Here is a 22,887-nt window from a genome sequence, read left to right as displayed (position 1 = left end):
GCGATGTTATTTGCCGTCTATCGAGCTGCTGTTCTGCACCAGATAGCGTAGAAGACCGAGTCACTAAATATATCTATAGTCTGTTGTGCTACTATCATCAGACCAGGTCACAAATGCAAACTCACTTGACATTTTTAAAACGCAAAGTGTGTGAAACAAAAAAATAAATAAAAAAATAAAATAAAATAAATAAATAAAAGAGAGAATAGCGAACAATTAAAGAATTGACAGAAACGTCCGCAGCAGCCCTTGTGCGTCAACCACACGTCAGACAGGCTGGAACTGATTGTTAATATCGTTACAATGTTTCGTTTGGAGCTGTTGTTACAATGTATCGCTCCCCGTGTTCCACTCAAACGCGCAAAGATCTTGTTGTATTTTTTGTTTCCTCTTCCAAGGGAACTGAATTGTATTGTAGCGATAAGCTGCATGCAGGGGCTAAACAACTTTGTTTCCCTTTAATGATCAAACGTGTGTTCCCTTTATAACTGCGAGACTATCAGTCGCGCCGTGCCTATTTAAAACACCAACAAACGGGATAAAACTCGGTAAATAAACACGTAACTAAAGAACACGTTATTTGCAAAGAAAAGAGGAGGTCACAAATAACATTTGAAGCAAACTTTGAAACGAATTGACCGATGTCATTTAAATTCAATGAGAGAGAGAAAAGTGCAAACAGTAGCTTGCGCAGACGCTTTATTTGTTGAATGTGCGTTAATAAATTAAATTGTATTTTTTTCCGTTCTATTGTGTTGTGCAACCGTATTGTTAAAAATGCCCCCATTTCATCTCTTGAGCAGGTACCGTGTGTTTGTTTACCTATTTTTCTTCCCCCTAACACAACGGTTGGATTATATTCCAATTAGTAGAATTACCCCGCAGTTAATGGATTTACCCCCCCCCCTCCTCCCCTCCCCGCCCCCAAAAGGCCTCCGGGACTGGGAATATCAGGGTATTTGTACACGGCGTCTTAACGCCACCAGGAACGGTCAGGCCGCAGACAAGAATTTTAATTTGACGCACACACACACACACACACACACACACACACACACACACACACACACACACACACACACACACACACACGAAAAACACGAACGGTGCGAACGCACACACGCACGCACGCACACACACGGAAGACGTGCACGCGTAGACAGAGGAGTCCATTCCCGACACGCACCCCTCAAAATATCCACACCCGCGCAGCGGAAGTTTTTAAGCAACCTTATCTATCGCTTTATCTGAGCTGGAGATGTGCTGCAGAAAGACGGGTCAAAGGGGACCACGGGGCGCTGATGCAGCATCGAGCATTACGGATATGAAACATATGCTGGCAGCACGTGTCATGTGCAATTTACATACAGCGGGAGCAAATGCGCCGTGGGCCCACCGTGCAGCATTCACAATCTGCAAGACACTACTTTATTGCGTGATTGACGTTTTTTTTGCATTTCCGTTGGCAATTAATGACCGAGGCATCCGAAACAAAAAAAAACATTAGAGTCGAACAAACCTCACGGGCTCACATGTGTACGGACGCCTATGGAAATCAATCACCGGCGGGGGGGGGGGGGCGACGTCTCCCTCGCCTCTGTGCTTCCGGCACTCGTTTACTTTATTTCACCAATTATTACAGCGGCAGCAGCGAGACCAGGGCCGAGTCCCGCCGCGCCTGCAAAAGACTTAACGGCCATTCATCAACGAGCGAGGCGCGCAAATAGTCTTTAAAACTACTATAAACACCCTCGCCGGATCGGAGACAGTTGGGGCCCATTTACCCCGTGGCTGTGCTAAACGCTGTAGATAAAACAAACGATAATGCTGTCTGTCTCCTGCGACCGTCTCCACACGCATTAGCAACAGGGTTAGTGCCAGCACAGCCGGGCTAATAGCAACGCCGGGAGTGCGTCATTACGCACTCTCGGTACCGTCTCTTCTTCTTACTGACCAGCCGAGCGCGTGCAGCGTTTAACCTATGGCATGAGTCATCCTTTGCCACATTAAAATGGGAACATAGAAGCTGACAAGGCCTTTGTGTCGGTTCAGCTGAGCGCATCTTACAACAAATGAGCTACACAATAGCAATAAGCGTCAAGTGTCATATGGGACACTTGGAGTCCTGGCCTGCAGCGTGGGTGGGAGATGCGGGTTTGTTGTCATCTGTTATCGCGTGCTGATAAGGCGGCCAGTGGCTCCAGGATCTCTTGGAGGCAGACAGCAGAGTGCTGCTGCCCCTGGTTTCGGGTTCCGTGCTCAGGGACCAACCTGTTGTCGTCTTCCCTCCTTGACGCTTGTCTGCTCCGTTTCCCGTCGGATTAAACTGTTAGGCAGGCGGATACCCAAAACACAAGTGCACGAGCGAGCGAGCGAGCGCACGCGCACGCACGCGCGCGAGTATTTGGGCATTGGGTTATTGTTCCTCTCAATAAATGCTCTTCACCAGTCGTCGCAGGCGTTAGTTATGCTCTGTTGCATGTTACGATATCATCATCATCATCATCATGAGTGATAGTGGCTGCCACTACAGCATTAGTAAATAAGGTTACAGAAGGTGTGGGTCGACCCCCACCCGCTGCAAGCTGCGTGGCAGCGGGATCAACTGAAAACTGCGGGGGCATGTTCGTGTACAGTGTGTAATGGCGGACTACAATAAACAGATACAGTGGGCCCAACATAGCAGTGATGCTGCACCGAGCATCACTTTACGTCACTGGAAATGGGAGCCCGCTCCTTATACGAGCCCCCCCTCCTCCTCCACCACCCTTTCCCCGCCCTCCCCGCTCCCTCAACTCTTTGCGTCACCGTTAAAGGAGACCAGGAGAAAAAAAAAGGAGAAAAAAAAGTTAGGAGACAGGGTTGACATTCAAAATGCACACTCTTAAGCTCATCCTATAGCATAACAAACCAATACTTGAACCCAGTAAATAGTAGGTACAAGGAAGGGCCCACTTTACATTGTTGTCGTTGCCAGTGTATGACAGCACAATAGTTGTGTTTTGTTTGGGGTTTTTTTTTTCTTCTTGGCAATGTTTCCTTGCTCCAGTACGTCCACTCCTTTCTCTGTGAAAGACATCCTAAACCTGGAGCAGAGTCATGACGACATGGTCTCTCTGGACATATCCTCTCGGATGGAGTGCTCTCTGCCGACCGCCTCCTGCATGCTGGCCCGCCTGAAGCAGGAACCTCTCCGCGACGCGTCGTCCGCGGCCGAAGACCTCGGTGCCTCCAGGGCCAGCAGAGGCAGCGCCCTGAGCTGCCCCTCCGCTTTCTATGGGAAGTCCTTCACGGACATGGACGTAGTCAGGGACGGCAAGTCGGCCTGCTTCGAGGGCAAAACCCGAAAAGGTGAGTTGATCGATTGATTAACTTTGATCAATAGGCTTCTGAAGTGCCCGTGACACCAGACGGCTCCTCTGAAACACAAGGGCGATAGTTAAGACAGGAAAGTGACTCCTGGGTTGGTGGTCAGTATGCAGGAAGGTTGCTCTGGGGTTGTATTTGCGAGGGTTATAATTATGATTGGAGTCATTCGGCTCTCTGATGGGTATTGCACATTTGCAATAACCATTCTTTCTTTCTTTCTTTCTGTCTTTCCTTCTCTCTCTCTCTCTCTCTCTCTCTCTCTCTCTCTCTCTCTCTCTCTCTCTCTCTCTCTCTCTCTCTCTCTCTCTCTCTCTCTCTCTCTCTCTCTCTCTCTCTCTCTCTCTCTCTCTCTCTCTCTCTGCCCCTTCAGAGGACTTCATTCCTCCAGCCGAGGCTGTGGATGACCTAAAAGCCGAGGATCCGGACCGGCCCAAATCTCGGAAGCGGAGGAAGCCGCGCGTGCTCTTCTCCCAGGCGCAGGTGTACGAGCTCGAGCGGCGGTTCAAGCAGCAGAAGTACCTTTCCGCCCCCGAGAGAGACCACCTGGCCGGGGTGCTCAAACTCACCCCGACGCAGGTGAAGATCTGGTTTCAGAACAGAAGGTACAAGTGCAAGCGGCAGAGGCAGGACCAGAGCCTGGAGATGGTGGGCTTGCCGCCGCCCAGACGCATTTCCGTACCGGTGCTGGTGCGCGACGGGAAGCCGTGCCTGGCAGACATGACCACCTGCAGCACGACGTCCTACAACATGGGCCTCAACCACTTCACTTACAACAATTACCAGGCTTTCGGTAACTACCCGAGCCCGGGCTGCAACACAAACTACACGTGCAACTATCCCGCGGCCGCTATGCAAACTATTCAAGGACCTTCCAACAACGGCAACTACGTGAACTTTGGGGTAGGGGAGCTGAATAACGTCCAAAACACGTTTCCCCCCAGTAACGGAGTGTCCTCGATACATGGCATTAGGACGTGGTAATTAAGTGGATTTGAAATAGCCACACCAAAAAAGGTCCCATTCGCTAACAAGAGTGCATTTGCAGGCCTATTTCATTACGTGGGCCTAGTTTAACCCGAAATTTGCGCAACTTTAAGCAATTCCATAGTCATCTTTAAAACAGATTTTTTTTCGTTCTCTTTTGTTTGTTTGGTTTTTTTTGTTGTTTGTTTTTGTTTTTGTAAATATTCATTTAATCGCTCGTGCAGTTAAAACTCATGGCGAGACTCAAAGACGTGTAATTTGAACGAAAAAAAAAACCAAAACAATTTAAGAGTCCAATAAGGTTTTTTATTTTCATTTGCCCTGTATCGTTTCCGAACTCTGCATAGCAAATAACGAACCTGCGTGTAAATAAAGTTGACTCTTGACAGAAACTATTCTTTTCTTTTTGATAGCTTATATCACCAGAGGAATCTAGACTGCCTGTATTTATCCATTATTAAAATTGGTGTATTATTTGGAAAAACTATTATCTATGTTGCAGACGTCATTTGCATAAGTCCTTAAAACATTATCCTTATATTATTATTATTATTATTGTCAATATTATTACTATTATAATTACCACTATTATTATTGTTACGATTATTATTGCTATTGATGCTGTTGTCGTTTATGTTATTACAAATTGAAATGATAATAACTGCTTGGCAAGACGTGCTTCATGAGAAATATGATAAAATATAATAATAATAATAACAACGATAGTGATAATAATAATGATAATAATAGTGATAATAATGACGATGATGATGATGATAATATTAATAATAATAATAACAATGATAGTGATAATAATAGTGATTATAATGATGATGATGATGATGATGATGATGATAATAATAACAATGATAATAATGATAATAAGAATGATAATAAGAGTTATAATAAGAATGATAATAGGAGTGATAACAATAATGATAATAAAGTGGGCCTGTTTGGCTGGAAGTGGTAAAAGATCCTCCGTGCAGAGCCTTACATGGTTCGTGTTGGGTCCAAGTGTTCAAGTGGCTATCAGGAAGCTTCCTTCAATCTGTTTAATCGGGGCTAAAAGGATGTTTAAACCTTTTTTATGGCCCACAGTTGGCTGCATGTACACATTTCTTTCCAGCACTAAGTCACAGGTTTCTCTGAAATGGCTGTGAGCCATTAATTTTACCGACAACAAACCTGTCAAATCAAGCAAAGACAGCTGCTGTCCTTTATTTATAATTGAAAAAGCAAAACAAAAACAAAAACAAAACAAATCCCTCGTGGACTTGTTCATGGGTGTGTTGTGTTAGTCTGGTGGAGCAGTCTCAAGCTGTCTGCCTCCACAACCCAAATTGCTAAATATGTTCCTAAATATACTGCAAGGTCAGGCGCCAAGAAGATGACTGCAAATGAGATAAAGCTATGTTTATTGGGGATGTGTCGATTAAATGAATATTTTTCAGTTAAAGCAATAATCAGCTTCGATGCTACATCTGTGAATTTGAAGCTCAATATTGCAAAAATTTCATCGAAAAAATCTGTCTTTGCGAGGATAAGAGGGAGACTGAATTCCTTATGTATCACGTGAAAGACAACCTCAGATAAAACTTGTCACACTAACAAGTGATGTCAAAATGTAGGTTGATAGGTTGGTAACCCAGATGGCCTGCAGATAAAACCTTGGGGACGAAAAGAGTCACAAGCATGTGACGTTTGCAGCTATCCTAAAAGAGAGAGAAGAGAGAGAGAGAGAGAGAGAGAGAGAGAGAGAGAGAGAGAGAGAGAGAGAGAGAGAGAGAGAGAGAGAGAGAGAGAGAGAGAGAGAGAGAGAGAGAGAGAGAGAGAGATTGGCTAATGTCCCCTATCCACTCGTCTGGATATGGCACATCCCAGCACTTGATTGACACTATCACAGTGCTAAATGCAAGAATGGTCCAATTTGCTCGACATGGAGCCACGGGTCTTGGCTAAGTGTGACGCTTTATGAACAGGCCAGAAATTTCCTGTACCCAATTACTACCACTTTAGATGAGTAAGAGATGCTCAGGCATCTCTTAGGACTCTCTGCACGTACTCTGCTGTGCCACTGCTAAAGCAAGTCCCATTAAACACACACACACACACACACACACACACACACACACACACACACGCACACACACACACACACACGATACAGTTAGGAGACATGAAGCCTGGTTGGCTTTGCGTCTATGCATACTGCAGAAAGATGACGCGTTTTGTCCTCCCCGTAATGACTATGTCAGGCCATTGTGGAGAAGGTCAGAAGGTCATGTAGCCACTCTGCCCAACTGCTCCTTCGAGGTGTTGAAAAGCCAACGTCAGATAAGAAAGCCACGCAAACCTAAAAATATCCCCCCTCACCCTGCACCCGCACTGGAAAGGGAGAGGGAAACAGGTCGGAATAATCTGCTTTTCCGGGTCTTATCTGAAGAAAGGCAGGAACGCATGCTTCTCTGTCGCTGCCAATGTGATTACTGCCAATGCTTTTCTGAGCTTTTCTGCTCCGCTGCAGACTAGTGCAAAGCCAACACATTTGGTATACACTATCCATACTTATCTTGCAAAGACGTTACACGGTAAGATAACCGAATACCATAAGCCATACAGATATATACTGGCTATATATTCTCTTTGGCAAATTAGCCACGACAAAAACTTTGTCAAACAGCAATAAAGTTACAGTCTCTACAATATGAGATGACTAAGTGAATCATGTAAATTGTGTTTTGCTTAATTCCAGATGCATTCAATCAGAACAGTGCAAAAACATTTAAAAAGGGAGTTTGCTTCTGGTCATGTTTATTTTATTTTATTTTTTGAAAAATCCATTTAAATTGGTCCCAAACCTGCAGTGGGAGTTTTTCCCCTCCATAAATTTACAGATGATATATGTTTATGCAGAAATGTGCATGATGAGCCATGACACATTGGAATGTCAATTGAACACGGTAGGACTCAAACTGGAATTAAAACTTTAGGATCACTGTGGTTCCACGTATAGCATTTTAGTCTGAGTACATTTTAATTTGTTTACATTAATTTCATTGAGGCCAAATTTTCACTCAGAATCTGTTTGCCTGTGTTTGTTTTTGATGCAAAACATTGCAGGATGCAAAATCTTAACATGGGTTTCACTGCACATTGTATATGCGTGACTGTCGGGTGCTTGTAGCCACGGGAGAAAATCAGCCTTGATTTCTAATTGCAGCAGAAGTCATATTAAAATTCTTCAACAATCTGTGTATATGGCCAAAGTGGTGATTACGCAAAAACATAATTTAAAAAAGTGAGCTTTTAAAGGAGATCTCACAACATTTGTATCAGCCATCTGTTTTCTCTGAAATCAGACCTCAAAACAAGCAACGCACAGCATTATTGTCACACTAACAAGAGATATACCTCATAAGAAACGTCTGCTTCAAAAGTACATCTTTTTTTAGGGGCAGAGTTATTGATCACGTTTGTCTGACGGTTGTGTAGACTGAACACTAAGCAATAAATAGAACACTGCATTACCCTAGTGAGTGCAACGCTTTCTTTGATCATTTTCTGCATAAAACGTAACCCGGGGAATGGATGACATTCCACAGAGCAGAAATGCAATAGCTGTGTTTAAATAGATCATGGTTATCCTGGACAGATCCAAAACCTCCGCATACACTATGTCCAGCATTCGATCCTCGAGATTGCCCAGTTTACAGGAAAGGGAAAAGTCTCTTCTTCAGGATATACAGGACGGTTGCAAGGAAGAGGGCCACAGCCAGGAATATGAGCAGTTTATCAGTGAGCTCCCTGCGGTTGTACTTGGTGATGAGTTTCCTTCCCAACTGGATGGTCCCTGTCATGGCTTTGAACTCCTCATTGGTTTCTTGGACTGTCCTTGAGGAGGTTGCTTTGAAGAAAAACATGCAGAATACTGGTTAACATGACAGTACAGCACAACTTTAACAGTCTTATGAGCTAACCATTAGTGCATGCAAATACTCTCTGTAAATTGAATTGAATATTCACCAGTAATTTTTAGTACAAATAATCACTCATACTGAAACTCAACCTTTTCCACGGTCACTTTTCATTACCTCTTATGTTCGACCAGACTTGGTTGTCTAATTAGGAGTATACCCTATTATATGTTTTGTCCAGTCATAAGGAGGTAAGAGTTTTGTCAAATCATGTATTATCATTATAAGGATGCACAACATACCTAGTGAGGTCATGGTGTCTTCGCTCTGCTGCACCTGCTGAGCCATCATCCGGCTAATGCTCATTAAGTTTTCTGTGATGTCACTGGAAGTCTGGGCCAGACCCTCTTTGGTCATCTTCCTAGAGATAACAGTCACATAGACAAATATGGTTACAAAACATAGAAAGGCCTAAAGGCACTAGAGTGAGAGCAAGGTTATTGAAAACAACTACAAGCTCACCTTTTTCTTAAATCACTGTCTCCTCCATGTAGAAGTGCCTCTTTCTCCAAGTTGTCAATTGACAGTTTGCTGGATAGGTTGGCTTTCCTCCAAGCTGTCTGGTTGCTGTTGATACATAAATGAAAAGCTCTGATATTTATAATGCTTAATGCAGGTACTATTCTTGTACAATATCCCACCGACTGCAAAACCAAAAAATAAGTGGTTGCTAGTTTACGGCTGCATCATCAAAACAACCTCAAAACACTCAGTAATGGCAAATGAAATTGACAGATTTTGGCCAAAGGTAGGCTGAGCATTATTACCCAAGCATCTGTTTTCTATGTCCTTCCACCTGGCTTAATAAAGCCTTTTTCTCTGATTCTTTATCCTGCTCCATGCCCATTTGCTCCAGATCCTGTAAGTGCAAAAAAAAAGAAAAGAAAAGAAAAAATAAAAGTAAAATGATCTTAGCACCAGCTGCTGTCGTGTTGTAAGTCTGACTTTAATATCCATCACAGACCTCTATGGGCGAGAGGCCAGCCTTACCTGAATCCTCAGCCTGAGGTTGTGGAAGCCCTCTTTCACTTTAGAGTTCAGATCTGTCAGTCTACTTTGTGGTCCTGTGCAGTCATTGACATCCTGGGGAGGCAATACAACGGAGACATGTTTCACAATCTATTCTAAGATGATCCATGGGTATCGATTAAAAAAGAATCGATTTTTAACAACGTTAACGTTCCATGCAAATCCGCAGAGAAACTACGCTGGTGTGTTAAACGTCAGTATTCAACGTTACGCATGAACGTCGAGAGCCAAGGCGGATTTATCCTTGAGACGGGGCTGGAATAAAAGGCGAGATTCTACCTCCGCGTCGTATCACCAAAAATGTATTTTTTTACACCCATTTACACACCTGAATGAGAGCCTTTATTTCCAAATCGTATTTAAGTATTTCTTGTTCGCATATTCGGACGTGGACGTCTGACGCCGCCATGTTTGCTGTGACGACGGCAAGCAGGAAGCCGGCAAAAGTTACGCTTTCGAGTTTGTGTAAAAGAAAGAGAAAACCCTAAAAACGGGTTAAGACGGTCTAAGACAACACTGACTGAAAACGCATTTGTAGTACATTTGCTCCTCATAAACTGAGTAAATTGATGTTGACTTTCATGTGAAAATTACACAAAAAAGGCTACGATTATTTAATATCTGTCTGTGAATGTTCTCATTCATCCAGGTCATGGTTATCCAAAGGAGTTGAATCAAGTGCAACTGGACTTGGTCTCCTTTGGATTATTTAATATCAATTTAAAAAGTGATTGAGCAAATAAATCAAATTAAATTCTACACAAAAATGGTAAAATAATCGTTAGGGCATTTATGACAGATATTACAACCAACACCAGACTGAGGCAGAGCATCATACAACACACTCACGTGGTGGGTAATTTCACAATTTATTTATGAGTAGTTAATATAGAACATTCATCATTAATATACAAAAATAGAACCAACAACAAAGACAACGTAAAGCATTTTTTAATGGCAAAGAGTATGCAAAGTAGCAAACTATTAAACAATATAAATTATACAACACGACAACACAAATTGATTTCTGTAAAGCACATCAAATAGGTTCTCTCAAAAGTCCTTTGGGAAACAGGCTTGTACAAGGCACAATATGGTCATGTCACCACGACCAAACAAGAATCTGATTCTGAGGGCGAATGGAAGGGTGGAATCTCTGTTGGTGTGCAGCAATGACTCGACACCATCCCTAACGAGAGAATTCATCATGAAGACTGCTGAGGAAGAGTGGTGCGAATACCAAGCGACACAACCAAAGAGTTATAGACCATGTCAAGTGATTTTTTTTATTTATATTCTTTCATATGAAATGAATAATGTGAAAAATACCCAATCAGTCAGGAGTCCAGTGAATCTAGATTAAGGCCAGTGATAGTTCAGGTACCAGATGGTGTCATTGCTGAGAGCTGGTCCAAACAGTGGGTTCAGCTGGGCCAGAATAGCAATCAGCCAGCTGAGAGACAAAACAGGAATTCATCATTCAACATCAGAATGGAGAGCAGTTGTGTCAATGTATACTGAAGTATTTAGTGAAGACATTGTATATTTGAAGACATATCAACACTATGAATTTCTAATTTGCTACCAGAGGATACTTTTGTAACAAGTCAATTTTCCCATGTAAAATAATAATATCATTGTAATAATGTATTTACTATGCTTTCATATTGTGACCAACTGAGGGACAACAGAACATGAAGACTGCAATACGCTTCCTTGTCTCTACTGCCCTCTTTTGCCCATTTGAGTTGTAACACAACACTACACATTCGATGCTGAATAATTAACCATGAGGCAAAACATATGTAGAACAAAGAAGCAAGATCTGTCCGAGTAGAAAAAGACTTTATTTTTCAAAAACATACTCATGACTCACTTAAGTTCTTTTCTAACAGCAACACAATGCTGAATTACACCCGAGTTAGTATCGCTAGTACTGGAAGGCCTCTTGTGTTTTTAGGAGCGGTTTGCTTTTCAGTTGTTTTGTGTCTCTAATATAGAGTCAATCTGTTCAATCTTAATCGACAATGAATTTACTCTGCAGTTTCTAATGATGGCATGTTAAGTTATGATGGCAATACTCACAACAGATAGCAGCACACTGCAGTTAACACCAGCATGGTAACAATCACTCTGCAAGAAAAGAACGAGATAAATTGTGAAAACAAGTCGTCTTAGAGTGTATTTTAATAGATTGACAAGGTCAGATGTTTTAAAAAACGATAAACTGGTTAAGCCCATACATTTGGTGACGTGATATCATCATGCAGGCGACAAATGAGGCAGAGAAGGGAAGTTGGAAAACATGGCACTGTTTCCATTGACATGGTTTTTTCCCTTGTTAACTAAGACATACCAGTTATAGGAAAACAAGCTTCTTGCTGTGCGATGGATATAATCATAGATATGTATGTCTATATTACACTAGTCAAACAAGACTCATCTTAAAACTGCATAGTAGCCAACGTAGCTTTGGCATCTCTGTCAACACGATTTGCGTGTCGTTTTTAAACCTTAAACTTCGTCCCTTTCAGAGTAAACTTCGAATAACGTGTTTAAACGTAATGTTTCTTCCCGTTGATATATTTGCAGGACTAGAAAAATGTCACTCAAGTGACATTTTAAAGGATAACACTGAAATGAAGGAAACTGCTGCCCGTTTCTACCCGACTGGTTGCTAACTAGTCAAGCTAAAACTCACCCTTTGTTTGGTCCTTTAGGGATAAACCACGGTACTACTCCACCAACGATACACCAAAAAAGTGTCATCACGGTCATAGGAATCAAAAAACTAAGTTCAGCCATGTTTTAATTGTGCGAACAACCGAATTTTCAAAAATTATAAAGTTTGCAAATGAGGCAACTTCGCAACTTTCGACACAGAGCTACGGAGGAAAAGGCAGGTATCACATGACCACGCATCACGCAGCCCCATGTGAGGCGAAATGTTGTATCCCTAAATAATATGTATCCCGGATATCCGTGGACATTTTCCACGTAAGGAGATAAAAAATAGCAACGTCTACGTCTTCCTTTTGCTCTTTTAAATGATCGACACGGACTTTATAAAACACACCGAAAGCAGATTATTTGCAAATGAAAGTCAGTGTTTCAGACATGCTACTTTGAAAAACCCAGCTGATAATCTAAAATGGTTCAGACGTTCTTTTGAGGATACAAACTGACAATAGGACTTTGGAAGATACAAACTGTTAACCAGCTTTCACGATGTCATTTGTCATCTAGATTCACTTTGAAGGGCAAGGGGGACGATTGATTCAGCACCTGAGACTGATAGAAATCCAACCTGCTGAAGGCAACGGGTGTAAAACGGTTTTGACTTAAACTGAAGCAGAAAAGCCCAGATTGTCTGAGTGATACTTGATGTGGGTGCTGGAAACCCAAGTATCTTTGAATCCAACATCCACTAACCCCTATTTGAGACCAGCAACATTTTTAAAGGTAACCTCTTAAAACCTTACTAGACTCCTTTGTATCACATACCAATTTAAAGACCTTTTAGCAAGACACACGTTGGAAATTATTTCACTTCGTAATCAGGCATTCGTCTGAGAGGAATTCTGACACTTGATTCTTGAACAAAGTAAAAATAAATTCTAGACTGACCAGTTGTAAGGAAATTAAACCACAAGATCCTTTTACAAGACACTCTCATAAAACGTATTGCTGTCAAATTCATTTTCTGTTCACTGATAAACACTGTTCCCCAATGTCTCATTTTAGAAGACCCATCGGATTTCACTAAAGATGGATGTCATCAGTGCATGAGATGGTCTGATGTACTAATCTATCATTTCAATTGGATCCTAGCATTTCTGTTAAAACCCGACCATCAGGATTCGATAAACACATGAACATCAAGAAAATGCAAATAGAATGTACTACCCAACCAAACCCCACCATTAAAAAAAACAGACAAGTGAAATCCATTTACACAAGTTTATTGTTAGCAAAAGATGAATTTCACTCCTGCATCTTCTCAATGGTCTCCTCCTTGTATTTGCCCTTCTCCTTTCCATCAGCGCGAGACTTGGCCTTGCGCTCCAGGATCTTCTTGCGGTCCTTGTCCAGCTTTAGCCTTGTGATTACCACCTGAAAAAGAAAAAGTTTGTGTTTGATAAAGAACATCTGTCTCTTCCTATGGATTTATTGCAGCCAACTACTGCAAGAGCGGTGCTCCATCTCCAATCTCAAAACTTGGGTCTAATAAAGCAAATTTCTAACTCATTTCCTACCTAGACCAAATGCAATGACAGAAAAATCAAAAGACATGCAAAAAGCAACACCACTGAAAACGCTTTAGACATCAGTTTCATTGATTCTGAAGTTGGAAAAGACTGCCAAGTAGACATCTTGCAAAGATTGGGATCCGATTGCTAAATTTCACATGTACTAAATATGCAGCAACAAATTAGATCACAGAATGAACTTGGTGTGTGAACAAGGTGAATTGTGTTTGTGCTAAGGAAGTATTAATTATTCTTTAGCTCGAAGTTTGATCCGACAGTAGGGAAAGGGTCATGTTTTCAAAATGTGATCTGAAACGTTTTTCACTGGTCTAACAATTTACATATTTTAGAATATAGATATTTGCTTTTTGAATCATAAAGGCTCAGATCTTGTTAGTTTTTCCAGAGCAACTCAATACCTATGGATCCCTGTGAATTTTGGCTCATCTCAGTTCAGTCAAACATCCTTTAAGAATGATCTGAAGTGTTTTTCTAAAACTCAATATCTGAAATATGTTTCCGCACAGAATGCTAGATATCCACAGTGCAGCTGAATGGAAAGCTTTAAACAATGGCATGAAGTTCACGAGAATATTACAACTTTTGAGTCATGCATATTCCGAAGCTATTAGTGTACAATATGTAGAAAACCTATTAAAAACGTAACTATCCTTTAAGGCACACCAACTCGATTAAAAGACACGTGATGAGACTGTTTTTAATTGATCATAAATCAAAGGCCATCTTATTTTACTAAATTAGGCTAATTTTAGCCCAATCATGAACTCGATCCCTGAGCATTTTGCCCAACAGTTCTTTGGACCCAGTCAAGTTGACGCCAATGATTTCAAGGGGGGGGGGGGGCACGAGAAAAAAGGCCAAGATGAAATGCAACTACAGAAAATTTACAGTGAATCCGGAAAGTATTCACACCCCTTCACTTTCCCCACATTTTATGTTACAGCCTTAAATTCCTTTTTTTTCTCATCAATCTATACACAATACCCCATAATGACAAAGCGAAAAAGGTTTTGTAGAAATTTTTGCAAATGTATTAAAATAAAAAACTGAAATATTGCATGTACATAAGTATTCACACCCTTTACTCAGTACTTGGTTGAGGCACCCTTGGCAGCGATTACAGCCTCATGTTTTCTTGAGTATGAAGCTACAAGCTTGGCACACCTATATTTGGGGTATTTCTCCCATTCTTCTCCGCAGATCCTCTCGAGCTCTGTAAGGTTAGATGGGGAGTGTCGCTGCACAGCTATTTTCAGGTCTTTCCAGAGATATTCAATGGGGTTGAAGTCTGGGCTCTGGCTGGGCCACTCAAGGACATTCACAGACTTGTCCCCAAGCCACTCCTGTCTTGGCTGTGTGCTTAGGGTTATCGTCGTGTTGAAAGGTAAACCTTCGCCCCAGTCCGAGGTCCTGAGCGCTCTGGAGCAGGTTTTCATCAAGGATCTCTCTGTACTTTGCTCCATTCATCTTTCCCTCGATCCTGACTAGTCTCCCAGTTCCTGCCGCTGAAAAACATCCCCACAGCATGATGCTGCCACCACCATGCTTCACTGTAGGGATGGTATTAGCAAGGTGATGAGAGGTGCCTGGTTTCCTCCAGACGTGACATTTGGCATTCAGGCCAAGGAGTTCAATCTTGGTTTCATCAGACCAGAGAATCTTGTTTCTTATGGTCTCAGAGTCCTTTAGGTGCTTTCTGGTAAACTCCAAGCGGGCTGTCATGTGCCTTTTACTGAGCAGAGGCTTCCGTCTGGCCACTCTACCATAAAGGCCTGATTGGTGGAGTGCTACAGAGATGGTTGTCCTTCTGGAAGGTTCTCCCATCTCCACAGAGGAACGCTGGAGCTCTGTCAGAGTGACCATTGGGTTCTTGGTCACCTCCCTGACCAAGACCCTTCTCCCCCGATTGCTCAGTTTGGCTCGGCGGCCAGCTCTAGGAAGAGTCCTGGTGGATCCAAACTTCTTCCATTTACGAATGATGGAGACCACTGTGCTCTTCGGGACCTTCAAAGCTGTAGAAATTGTTTTTGTACCCTCCTCCAGATCTGTGCCTCGATACAATCCTGTCTCGGAGGTCCACAGACAATTCCTTTGACTTCATGGCTTGGTTTCTGCTCTGACATGCACTGTCAACAGTGGGACCTTATAGACAGGTGTGTGCCTTTCCAAATCATTTCCAATCAATTGAATTTACTACAGGTGGACTCCAATCAAGATGCAGAAACATCTCAAGGATGATCAGTGGAAACGGGATGAACCTGAGCTCAATTTTGAGTGTCATAGCAAAGGGTGTGAATACTTATGTACATGCAATATTTCAGTTTTTTATTCTTAATAAATTTGCAAAAATTTCTACAAAACCATTTTCGCTTTGTCATTATGGGGTATTGTGTGTAGATTGATGAGGAAAAAAATGAATTTAATCCATTTTGGAATAAGGCTGTAACATAACAAAATGTGGGGAAAGTGAAGGGGCGTGAATACTTTCCGGATGCACTGTAACTATTTATACTGTGATTTGCACAAAAAAAAAAGCCCTTTTACTCTAAGAAAATATATACTTGGAATACTGCAGGAGAGATTTTAAGGAATCTGTGTCATACATTATACAATGCTTTAAGACTGAGAAATGTGACATCCATTTCCTCTGCAGATTACTGCAAGAAAACGTCTTAACTACCAATCACTCAAACTGCATATGTAACATTTTCAAATTAAACTCTCCAGATGATAAGACCAGGGCATACACGCTTGGTATGGGTCTTCCACGGTATTCTACATTTGGCAGTTGCTGCTAGGGATGGGTAATGAAACCCGCGCACCGTCGCCAGATTATTAAAGACCATAGTATTGATAAGCTCTGACATTAATTGTTTGGCTATTGGTATTAGTTTTTTTTTAAAATGTTCCTTAAATGTTTAGGCTACATAATCCAGAAGAGAGATCTCCCTCTTGGAGTCATTCATATGTGCCAGCAAAGGGGTGGGGCCAGTTCTCTCTCACACGTGCACACCCACACCCACACGCCCACACACACAGCTCTTCGTGACAATGGTGGAGAGAACTAAATGGTCAAAAGTGTGATTATACTTCACTAGGTTGGATGCCAACAATGCTCGTTGCCACAAGTGCAAGAAGTATTTTGCATGTGAGAGTAGAAACACAAGCAATCATTCAAAACATCTAGCGAAAATGCATCAAATACAGGCAGAGAAATGCCGTTTTCGATTGTCTAGCTTGTAGTTCATCTCTCGTTTGCCCATCCACCTCAGGCTTGTTATGTACGCTTGCAGCATAGAGCCAAAATGGAGTTAACCAAATTATACAAACACGGGTTACTGATTAAAAGTAAAGCTCTTTCCAGACATGAGAATATAAAGCAACGTTAACTATTTTTAATTTGATTTTTTTTCTCTTTAAAAATAACAAAAAGAACCAATAAGAGTACCATATCGATAACCAGTATCAATAATAGCGGCACCATTAAAATCTTAACAATACCCATCCCAAGTTGCTGCTGTAGCTCTTTGTAGCTCAGAAATGCTCGCCAAATTCTTAAGAAAACACATTTTCTTATCACAACTAGGGTTGAAAACGATCTAATTTGTGGAAATGAAAAATAAGCAAGAATCAAAGAAGGTTGAATCAGTTCATCTGGATACAATATTTATTGACAGCTACGTTTGAACTGATTCAACCTTCTCTGATTTTCTTACCTGGATTTTTGAGTGTGCATCAACAAAATAATAATGCTTTTTAAAAGAAGGGAACAATGAATAATCCTTCCACAGTCCAGTGTTTTAGCAATACTTGTTTCGGTGAAATATGTAAGGTTTTGTTCTTTTGGCATAAACAATGTGCACAATGCAAGGGGACAAATTTGGTGCTGTACTTACGCAATCGCACAGCAGACTACCATTTGCAGATATAGTAGTGGCCACTAAAAGTAAAATTAAACAAACTTTCCTTCCATTTTAAAATAAATGCAGCTTGTTTATTTTAAATAACCATTAAAAGCATGTAGTTTAAAGGCAAGCAGAAAAATTACACAAGGTCAGCTAATTGTAGACCCCATTTACACCCGATATTATCATGCGATCTCTGTACTTGGATGTGTTAGTTGAATAATGAAAAAGGCTTAAGCACATATTTTGCATTTACAGCTGATATTCATGTATTCTCATATGCAGTTTCCGTACTGTGATCAGATCTTTTTTGTGCACACTGCAGAAAAAAATATGTGGGGAGATGGCAAGTCTGTCATCAGAACCAATGGTGAAACATAACAGTCATTGAGAGGATAATTTTAATGAGTGAGGTATCAACAGCAAGGTGACATTCTTCCAATTGTATTTGTAACCGCTGTGAATGTAAATACAGCAAATCGTTTACCATGCTGACTGGTCAATGCCAAACTGGGGGGAGTGAGAAAATGACAACCTTCAAAATGAGCTGCAATGTTTAACTACTGGTAGCAGGGATGATTTTTGTACTCCCTGGTTGGTACCAATGCAACCATGCTGTATCCATTGCATTCACATTTGATTATTTTTTGGCAAAGATCTGATCACAATGCGAGCAAGACCACCTTCCAAAGTGGCTTGGCAGATCCAATCACTTTCTGATCATATTGTGAATTGCTTGCATTAAAACTTTCATTAATATGTAATACTTAAATGTGTATGTACCCAGATAAAGAATCTGAGTACACATCATATGCTCATATCAGGTGTAAATGGTGTCATAGCTACAACTAAATGCTTACTTAGTTGACCCAGAAGAAAATTTCTCATAAGGAGCCAGTTGGCAAACTCTGCTTTTGCATACCAAGTCCACAACATGAAGCATGTTCAACAAAGTAAGAAACATAACCAATGTTTCCATGCAAAAATTAATCAAACTTTTCAAAATTTTAGTTAATTTTAAGCAACCAAATAGATCCCCTGTGCACAGGACTACACCTGAAAATTTTCTTGGTGGGCTGATAGTTATTGCTTGCCAACAGATATTAAAGAAACATGTTTCCATCCCTCTTTAAAAGATATTCTGTTCACTGACTGGCCAACTTTTCCAACTTAAACTAGAATATAGGCATTATGGTCACTGAAAGAAATGTTACCAATGTGCTTCAACAAGATTTCATTTGTTTTTAAATTTTTATACCTAAAGTTGGCTATTGTGTTAAGAGAAACAAGACTTGATTAGAGTTGGTTCCTGTATGCTTTCAATTCTATAATCTCATGCTTGTATTTTTCGCATTCAATTGCAGTAACCATGCTCAGATTTAGAAACTGGAAAAATATCACAATATAGAGTTCATTCAAAAGCAATCAACTTTCAAGACTATTTACACTGTATATAGTAGGAATCAGAATCATTATTTGTTTGGCCATGTATGTTTACACATACATGACTGTGAGCTGGGTGAGTCTGGAGTGGAGTATTTCTGGGATGATGGTCAAGGAATGTTTTCTTTTTAAAAGTAAATCAAACATAACCAAATAAGCCAAAAAAAAGACTAACATCCACCTACTCCGTCAGACCTAGCTTTCACCAAAGCCTCCTAAAGACTTCAAGACAAATGATAGGACTCCATCGGGTCAACACCTCCATTGAATCAATGGGGCAGCACACACTAAATGTAGCCAACAATGTCTCACCTTGCTGGGATGGATGCCGACATGGACTGTGGTTCCGTTGGCCTTCTCTCTCTGCACACGCTCAATGTAGATGACATACTTCTTCCTGTAGACCTGCACTACTTTACCGATCTGCTGGCCCTTGTAGTGTCCACGGACTACCTGTTTAGGCACAGCACAAAGATTAAAACAATTAGGACCACAATAACTCGTAAAAATTAGATTTCTGGTGAGTCCCATGAGAGTCCAAACTGCTTTACCTGAACCTCGTCATCTTTGCGTATGGGCATAGACCTCACATTGTACTTCTGACGGAGCTCCTTGGAGAGGGGGGAGGACATAATCTTTCTCCTGATGTGTGAGGGGGCATTGAAGTGCCTTTTGCGATTCTTGCGTCGCGAAGAAGTCACGAAAGGATTTAGCTTCATGGTGCTGAGGAAAGAAAACATTTATGATTGACCACTTCCCACCATCAGACTGACTTCCAGAATCTCAGCCTTAAATTGAAGTTATTTCGAAAATCATGTAAACCCTACCTAATGTAAATCTAATGGTTATACATAGCTATCTCAGCCACTTGACGTTGACTTATCAAAATAGCAAGGTTGAGTCGTAAGACTCCATATCAAAACAAAACAATTAGGTGCGAATGCTGATACATGACCCCGGCTAAATGTTATCAATCAATCCATCATTATCACTTGCACAGAGGGAATAATTTCCCATACAATATTTACTCGGTTAAGATACATCGGTAATGAAGCTAGCTTAGCTAAGACGTTAGCAAACCTGTTCCAAGGAGCAGGTAGCGGATTTTCACCCATGTACACCCAGCAGCTAACTGATTTCAGATCATTTTTCGCATTTAAAATATGATCACACTATTGCTTGCTACAAATATGAGGGACTCTGGAGCTGATATATTCGGTTGTGTGATATGCTTGAAACTCTGTTCACCGCCGTTGACATGAGGGCACCAGATAACCAGATATGGGGCTACAGACGCCAAGACTTTTCACTTACGAATCTATGGGGAAATTGTTCCAATATACATCGATTTTCAATCGTAACAATGTAATGTTGGGGTTTAGGGCACTGTGGGTACATACATACAGTTGTGAGAAAGGATGTTTGGGGATAACGTTTGTAAAATTATCATTCCGGCACTCTTACCCTGCCGATGACTCCTCTATGGCCAGCGGAAAAGAGACTTTCAAAGTACTTCCGCTGGCATTAGTTCACCGACAGTTCCCGCGAGAAGTGCGAAAAACGGGAATTTGTGAAACGATGTCAGGTAGCCGGTGTCTCTGGATCCTAACAGTTAAACACATATGTAGGCAATAGAAAACAACAACAAACAGGCACGATCATTTCAGCTGTGACACAAAAGTTGCATGTAGTTTATTTTGTTCAGTACGAGTTATTTTGTTTTTTTATATGACCGACTTTGGTGTTTAGTGGCCCATCATCTATTCGTGCAACGATCCCAATATTACTTTATCGAAGAAAGGCGAACACATGATATAGAAATCGCAAGATGGCGCCAGAAGCAATAAATCAATAGCCTGACCATTACTCGCGAAGAAGTTTCCTCCATAATCCATGAAGTATGAACTTTTGGCGAATGTTGACTACACAGTCTACAGCAATTGTCATTTACTTTCTTTATCAGCATTACGGCAGATTCTTTTTACATAGAAGCGAGTCACAACGAAGGTAGGATGCATGCTGCACACACACACACACACACACACACACACACACACACACACACACACACACACACACACACACACGCACATACACACACACACACGCACATACACACACACGCGGGCGCGCACTCACAAACACACGTATTCGCTCTCCTGAGACCACTGCTGTCTGTCCTGTGTGGTCTTATCCAAGCAATTGGGAATGAACCACTGAACACGGAAGCGGTCCGCGTTGACACAAGTGAGCACTTCGCTCCCCGGCGCTCAGTTGCCCGCTGTCTGTCTGCCCAGAAGTGATGCTGTCATAGCCCCCTTCTCCTCCCTCATCCCCGGTCCTCTTTGGCTGTCGCGGCAGTGCGGATGTGGAGTTACCGACGGAGCGCTTTACCCATCGGAAAGACCCGGAGAAGAAGATGAAATGTTTTTCCCGTTATCTCCCGTACCTCTTCCGCCCTCCAAGCACTATCCTGTCCTCCACTTGCCACACCGAAGGTAGGGTGGGATGCTAAAGGGCTGTCACGGTCCGCCAGGGGCAGTCAGTGTTTATTTGGGTGTGCATAGTCGGGAGAGAAGGCATGCGGACGGCGTGAAGATTTCAGGCTGCCACTTAGCACATAACAGAGAAGCAGGGTGATGTAATTTCGTGGAATAGACAAGTTCTGATGTGTGGTTTTAAGGCTATGCCCCTCACTCATACTCCATGAAGTTCTGAGGGGTATTCTGAAGTCAGAATGTGGAGCAGATGAGGAGAGTAGCCTACCGAAGCACTCATTAGAGCATGTGACTGTGTTTCGTGTGTGTACTCGGAAAGTGGGGTAATTGTACTCTTAATCGGACTGACCTCCTTTGATGACAGCTGTCAATAAGCACCACACACTACAACGTCATTCATTTCGAAAGACATTATCATTTTAACATTCGGCTCATTTGTGGGACACCAGTCCAAGTCCCGTCCTATTCTCTTCCTTCATTTGATTCATTCTTTTGTATGGATCCCTAGGATGATGAAGTGGGTGTTTTCCCATCAGTAACGATGTTAGCTCATCATTCAATTCAGATGATGCAATTTCCTTAAAAGTTAAAAACGTTTTCGTTGCCAAAGATCATATCCCCGGTCCTAATTGCTGCAATGCACGAGTACAACGACGCTCATAGATTCAGTCTGGTGGTTTTACTGAGTACAGCCATGGAAGCTCAAGAGGGTCTGAGCGTTTGTATAACCAGCCTTTTACTAGGTCATAATGTGGAGACTGAGCTTCTGCATTATTTAGCCCTGCATGGCTGCCCTCAGTCCTTTGGCTCAGACGGAGATAGCATGGTACATGTGGTCATAGTGAGGGCCCTTCACAGCTCCTAGACCTGACCTATATAAGGAGGTGAAACCCTTTGTATTCACGAAATTGTGATAGATCATTCATACATCCATCCATCCATCATCTCGCTCGCTCACTCACCGAGCAGGCCTATACGTACTCTGTTGAGCTGAAGGCCTAGGTTACCTTACTGGGGACCTACCCACTTCAACACGGCTACAGGTTCATATGCAAAGGTCCAAGGTTTCGTCCAGTATCAAGGTGGTACATTGTAAAATTCAGCACACTATTATAAATCTAAGAGATGAATTGAACAAATTCTTGCCCTCCCCCCTCTGTTTTCGATCCTCTCACTGTCAATTTCTCTCTGTCGCACAGATACACGCTTGGTCTTCCTTTCGTAATCATCTGTCCTTTATATAAGAGAGGTGTATTATAGAAGAAGAGCTGTATAAACATAGAGCCGCAATATAAAACCACGGAGCAATGAAATACATGAACCTCTGTGCCCTCTGTGGTAGAGCTGGGCAATATGTCTATATATTATCAATAAGCTGATATGAGACTAGATATCATCTGGGATTTTGGTT

General features: G+C 41.8%; 5 protein-coding genes across 6 annotated transcripts in view; 2 read left to right on the top strand and 3 right to left on the bottom strand.

Annotated features, from left to right (window-relative positions):
- Positions 1–3,032: 3,032 nt before the first annotated feature.
- nkx2.5 (NK2 homeobox 5) lies at positions 3,033–4,350 on the top strand. The gene is made up of 2 exons (XM_056293118.1): positions 3,033–3,351; positions 3,740–4,350. Exons 1-2 carry the CDS (start codon positions 3,033–3,035, stop codon positions 4,348–4,350), a joined length of 930 nt encoding a protein of 309 aa, XP_056149093.1.
- A 2,805-nt stretch (positions 4,351–7,155) lies between these two features.
- Positions 7,156–9,777, bottom strand: bnip1a (BCL2 interacting protein 1a). The gene is made up of 6 exons (XM_056290920.1): positions 9,688–9,777; positions 9,321–9,413; positions 9,098–9,189; positions 8,793–8,897; positions 8,573–8,691; positions 7,156–8,260 (listed from the first exon to the last, which is right to left on the bottom strand). Exons 1-6 carry the CDS (start codon positions 9,766–9,768, stop codon positions 8,064–8,066), a joined length of 687 nt encoding a protein of 228 aa, XP_056146895.1. The 5' UTR covers positions 9,769–9,777; the 3' UTR covers positions 7,156–8,063.
- A 435-nt stretch (positions 9,778–10,212) lies between these two features.
- atp6v0e1 (ATPase H+ transporting V0 subunit e1) lies at positions 10,213–12,284 on the bottom strand. Of its 2 annotated transcripts, XM_056289078.1 has the most exons (4): positions 12,061–12,284; positions 11,445–11,492; positions 10,689–10,812; positions 10,213–10,548 (listed from the first exon to the last, which is right to left on the bottom strand). In XM_056289078.1, the coding sequence occupies exons 1-3, from the start codon at positions 12,162–12,164 to the stop codon at positions 10,719–10,721; spliced, it is 246 nt and encodes an 81-aa protein (XP_056145053.1). In that variant the 5' UTR covers positions 12,165–12,284; the 3' UTR covers positions 10,213–10,548; positions 10,689–10,718. The 2 variants fall into 2 exon arrangements, with proteins under 2 accessions (XP_056145053.1, XP_056145044.1); XM_056289069.1 differs by having other exon boundaries at positions 10,213–10,812.
- A 1,021-nt stretch (positions 12,285–13,305) lies between these two features.
- On the bottom strand, positions 13,306–20,583 carry rpl26 (ribosomal protein L26). Its single transcript, XM_056276722.1, has 4 exons — positions 20,443–20,583; positions 19,530–19,701; positions 19,291–19,431; positions 13,306–13,472 (listed from the first exon to the last, which is right to left on the bottom strand). Exons 2-4 carry the CDS (start codon positions 19,695–19,697, stop codon positions 13,344–13,346), a joined length of 438 nt encoding a protein of 145 aa, XP_056132697.1. The 5' UTR covers positions 19,698–19,701; positions 20,443–20,583; the 3' UTR covers positions 13,306–13,343.
- A 539-nt stretch (positions 20,584–21,122) lies between these two features.
- The window catches only part of ppp2r2ba (protein phosphatase 2, regulatory subunit B, beta a), a 49,303-nt gene continuing 47,538 nt past the window's right edge, over positions 21,123–22,887 (top strand). Inside the window, exon 1 of the mRNA XM_056288953.1 lies at positions 21,123–21,476. Within this exon, the coding sequence (XP_056144928.1) occupies positions 21,398–21,476 (79 nt within the window). The 5' untranslated portion in view covers positions 21,123–21,397. The remainder of the gene's footprint in view (positions 21,477–22,887) is intronic.

This window comes from Lampris incognitus, chromosome 1, assembly GCF_029633865.1.
Source record: "Lampris incognitus isolate fLamInc1 chromosome 1, fLamInc1.hap2, whole genome shotgun sequence".
Taxonomy (NCBI): Eukaryota; Metazoa; Chordata; class Actinopteri; order Lampriformes; family Lampridae; genus Lampris; species Lampris incognitus.
This window is presented reverse-complemented; position numbering and strand designations above follow the sequence as displayed.